The sequence below is a fragment of the Montipora foliosa genome, chromosome 8, assembly GCF_036669935.1.
Source record: "Montipora foliosa isolate CH-2021 chromosome 8, ASM3666993v2, whole genome shotgun sequence".
Lineage (NCBI taxonomy): Eukaryota > Metazoa > Cnidaria > Anthozoa > Scleractinia > Acroporidae > Montipora > Montipora foliosa.
Window position 1 is genome coordinate 38,935,488 of NC_090876.1, and position 5,000 is coordinate 38,940,487.

Here is a 5,000-nt window from a genome sequence, read left to right on the forward strand (position 1 = left end):
TCTCAAACATTGTAATGAAGAGCTCAACTCCCCCAACCGCGCTTCCGGTAAAGACTTCCTACCGCGGAATAGCAAGCGATGAGATGGTCCTTTCGAAGACCGCGTCGAAGGAGTTGTTCGCACACGTGCCTTTCAGACAAATAAGATTCTATTGCAGTAAAAAAGGGGGGCGCATATTTCACGTGGGTACAGTTACTAACAGCTCCGGTGAATCTGTAGTGCGCTACTTTACTGGCCAGACGGATGCAAGGCCTTTTTCGTGTGGATCTTTCGTGCGAATGGAAAATGACAACTCGACATTAGCGGCCTTCTGCCAATCGTGGTATGGGGGAAAATGGGCACTTCCCGGCGATGACGAAACCAGATTGTATAGAAGTGTTGCTGTTCAACTCGGCAAATCTCATTGGATACTTGAGCCGAACGACAGATGGCAATGTGATGACAAAAACATTGGAGTATCTGCCGGAGATTTTTGGAAAATATTTGTTCGCTAGCTCTATTGTAGCAAATAGAGTACTGAATCGTCAGTAGCTTAAGAAATCCGTATCGTAAGCAATGTAAGTACTCTAGTCGTCAAACGGCTATCCTTTTTTTTTTGTGAGTGTGTGCAGCGCCGGATCCAGAAATCTTCTTAAGAGGGTTTGCACGACTGAGGAATGGCGTAGCTGACTCGTTAGGTTTTTTTTGTAGAATACCAGCTGTATTAGAAAGCCACAAGTCATTTTAGGGAAGAGTGCACACCCTCTGCACCCTCCCCATAGACCCAGCCCTGGTAAGGAGTATTGTAGTAATGTATGCAACTATGTATCTTGTCGATTAAAAGGAAAAAAAATACACATATTTATAGAAATAGCTCTATTGTAGGAAGTGGTGGTAAATGTGTAAGCATATGGCAAAACTGTTTTCATGCCCGTCTAGGAAAAAAAATGCGCTTAAAATTGCCAAGTTTTGTGGAAATAAGAGGCATAGCCTTGACCTAATTTAATTCGTCAAATTAAAAGAAAAAATACAGGTGAATTCATCTGATAAAGGTATGTATTGTAGTACAAACAAAGCTTAAAGGTATTCCTTGAATTTAACAGCTTAATTAAGCGATGGGTGAGAATACTATTTGACATAGTATTTCACAATACCATTTTAACATTTTATTACAAAACCGTAAGTTTATGCCGGAATTCTTACAATCAGGTGAAACGTATGGGGCATAATTCCTTCTGCATTAGACTGTATTTGGCGTTCTCACGTATTCCTCTTCATGGACTGATTAGAATAGGTGGTTTTCAAGTGATGTTATCGCCGCCATGTTGGTGGACGGAAAGAAAAGATCTCTCATTAGCTGCTTTAGTTCGTCCACCAGTAATTGTAAAGTTGCTGCATTGTTATCTTTGTCTCCAGAGATTGGTTGCAAACCATCTGTAGAGATTTTTTAACATTATTTTTTAGTCAGCATAACAACAAAATTTTGGAACACTTTTGTAGTACTTTTGGGTTTTTCATTTAATTGCTTTGTATATGTTATAGTTGTATATTTATTGTTCCCGAAAAGCCCTACCTAGGAAGTGACAATAAAGAGTGTATGTACTATTCTCCCCTATATTGCTAGAGGCTGTTTATCTTGCTGACAAGATAATAACCGCTTTTCATTGTTAAATAAAGACATTCAATGTGTTCTAACTTATATGTCGGTAGAGTCTGTGAGTACATTTCCTCCGCAACACGCGCCTATAGAGCGTTTCCACTCACGTGACCAAGCAGCCATATTGGATTACTGAAACAAAAGAAAGTATTTGCATCAAAATAGAGAATTAGTTTGGTACACCATCATGGCCGCCATTTCTTTGTTTTGGAACAGCAACATAGCAGCCGTGAGGTCATGTGAAAACGCTCTATTCAAGACGAGATCCAAGAGCATACGCTGAAAAATAAAGGAGATTGGGTGGTGGGGGCGGAGGAGGAAATTTTAAAGGACATTCCCTTGGGCGTTTCTCGTTTGGTGCGCGCGTCGGGCTCGCACTCAAAAATAAATTTCAGATACTACTGCACAAGCTGCAAAACAGAGCATTAGAACCGGAGAGCAAGGCCAACAGAAGTTTCTTTTTAAAATGAATGTTTGCGTGTCGTAACCATTCGATATTTATATCCATCTTTTTCGTGTTAGGAAATGCCAGCGAGGTAACCTGCAACTGTTTGGGTAACATGTAACTTTAGTGGAGACTGCAAGACTGTCTGCGATATGTCACTGTTGTACTCAAAAGCCGACTTCTTGTCATCTTCATTATCATCATCACCAATCTCTCTTAAGGGGTATTTACATGAGACCGGGACGAACTCAAACCGGTGTGAACTTGTACCGGTATGAAATTCTTGCAACCGTTTACATGAAACCGCGACAAGATGCTTGGTGCCTGGTTTCGGGATGAAATGACATGTTTTGTCTATAAGATATATGGGTTGACCGGTACGAGAATTTCTCATTTCGGTCCACCAACCGAGACGAGGTCAGGCCGGTTTCAGTTGTCAGGCCGGCCTTATGTAAACGCGGGAAAAGAAATCACGGTATGGAGGCCGATACGAACTCGTGGCGGTCTGAGTTCGTCCCGGTCTCATGTAAATCGGCGTTGCTAAAACGAGGGTAAGGGTAAGACCAAGGGTCACAGTAAGGGTAAGGATACGAACACAGAAAGTATCCTAAAAATGCATAATAGCTAACCTTAAACTTTTGTTTAGGCCTAATTAGGCCTAAGATTAGCTTTTATGCATGTTTAGGATACTTTCTGTATTCGTATCCTTACCCTTACTGTGACCCTTGGTCTTACCCTTACCCTTGTTTTAGCAACGCCACATGTAAATACGGAGTTTAAGATCTACGACATGACGGTAACGATAACGTCATTTGAAATTGCAAGTTTAGGTTTATTAATCTTTTTCGTCATTATGTCGGTTTGTCTAACTTCTAAAAGCCAGCGCAACTTTCCAGAAACTAGAAGGTGCGCTGTTAAAGCTACGACAGAAAATTCAAATTCGCTGCCTTGTGTTCACGTTCTCCGTAAGACTTTAGAATTGGTCATTTCACGTCGCAGAGTTGCTGAAAACGTGAAAGAAATAAACAAAAATAAAAAAAACGAACGAGCAGAGCGTGCAAAGCCAATGTGCTCATTAAATGTGCAAAATTTGTAACGTTCTCTTTGCCATCGTGTCGTAGATCTTGAACTTTCTAATACTCCCTTAGCTGACCACAAACCATATCACGGGAAATTAAGAGCAGGTCAAGTCTATTGTTGGTTTTTCATGAAAAAAAAAAACAACAACAACAACAAAACAAGCAAACAAAAAAAAGCACGCAAAGTACCAGGAGAAAAACCTTACGGAATAGAAGAGAGAGAGAGAGAGAGCCATTAATCTCCGTCCCCATGTGGCGGTGAGTCCGGGAATCAAACCCGAGCCAAATCGGAAGGAGGAGAATGATCTTACGTTCTAATTCGCTACGCTCAGCCGAACTTAAATTATTTTCCCCTTTAAAAAACATAACTAAATACAACAACTTGATGGTTGGATGCTCAGGCAGTCCAACCAAAGGACCGAGAACTTCACAAAGTAAAAAATAAACAGTGGTCTTACCGCGAAAAAGCTGGAAATCAGTTCTAGAAGATTTAAATTTTATTCGAAGTATTACCGCTGTTACTCTTCGCTTCTTTTCGCTTTTTCTCAGCGGCTGCTTTGACTTTGCGAATCTTCTTCTCATCTTCAGAGTCTGAGGCGAGATCATCACTCTCGTAGTACTCTTGGACAACAGGCCAACCATCTCTGTTCTTGTCAGCAATTCTGATCAACTCCCCACGCTTTGTAATGATCAGCTTTCCTTCTCCAACTAACTTGCGAATGTCAGCCGGACTACTAGTACTGACATCGATTCGTGTTAATATATTGTCCAACTGCAGATTCACCTCGAACTGCTTTTGGTTGCCTTTATACTTAATGTCCGCGGCTTCTTTATCAGACTTAGCACTCCGTTGAAACTGTTTCCCTTTCTCTTCCAACTGTGAGGTCAGCTAACCTTTGAAAAGCGAGGAAACTTCATCGACCAACTATGACTTCGAAGAAGAGTTCTGAGATGCAACGTCGGCTTATGCGAAAGAAGGCGCCGAACCACCCTCTAACAAGAGGCTCGAAGCAGTCTTCTCAGCCATCAAAATGAAATAAACGCCAGTATGGAGAACGTGAGCGAGACGAATCTAGCAACTCTTCTAAGCCTTAAATACTAAACACCAACAAATCATGAAATCCCTGGAGACACGCCCTAACGGCGTGCTCCAACCAAACACGAAAAACAACTGCTAGCGAACTGCATAAATTTCATACCAGCGGAAAATACATTCACTAACGCGCCAACTTTGCAGTCGCCGAAAATAACATGAAAGTAAGGCGCATGCTCAGCACCATTTTCGTTATTCGTGACGTTTCTTATAAGTGTTACTCGTTTAACCTTGAGTTTCATGGCATTATTGCCGAAGCTTTTTCATGCCTGATGACAAACAAGCTGTTGATCTCTTGAAGGTCTTGAGGTTGCGTTTCAAAGTTTAAAAAGCTGAAATATTAAACACCTGTTGGTCGTAGAAGCCTATTGGTCGTATGAAGTTCATACTGTCAATAGGGAGCTTAAGCACGCGCGTTTTTGATACGCGAACGGCAACCGGAAGTAAGCTGTTTTCACTTTTAACTTGTTTTTACACAACCACATTTACATTGCTGAGTATATTTTCCCCATTAGAGATTGTTACATAATCAGCTTAGAAGTGCTTGGGTCATCCAATTTATTCTGTCACCTCTCAGGTGTTGTCGTAGCATGGACTAGAGTGTTGTTGATTAGTCTGCATTGTCCTGAAAACCGTAATACATGCAGAGACATTTTTTTTAGAAATTTCTAGATTTGCATAAGTATAAAAAACTGGCGAGTTTAGCTCGATGTGTGTATAATATTTAGTGTGTGCTCAAGGAATAAA

General features: G+C 41.1%; 1 protein-coding gene across 1 annotated transcript in view; it reads left to right on the plus strand.

Annotated features, from left to right (window-relative positions):
* The window catches only part of LOC137967896 (uncharacterized), a 7,474-nt gene extending 6,980 nt beyond the window's left edge, over positions 1-494 (plus strand). The window contains exon 2 of the mRNA XM_068814495.1: positions 1-494. This exon is cut by the window's left edge and continues 15 nt beyond it. Coding sequence (XP_068670596.1) covers positions 1-494 — 494 coding nt within the window.
* Positions 495-5,000: the final 4,506 nt, after the last annotated feature.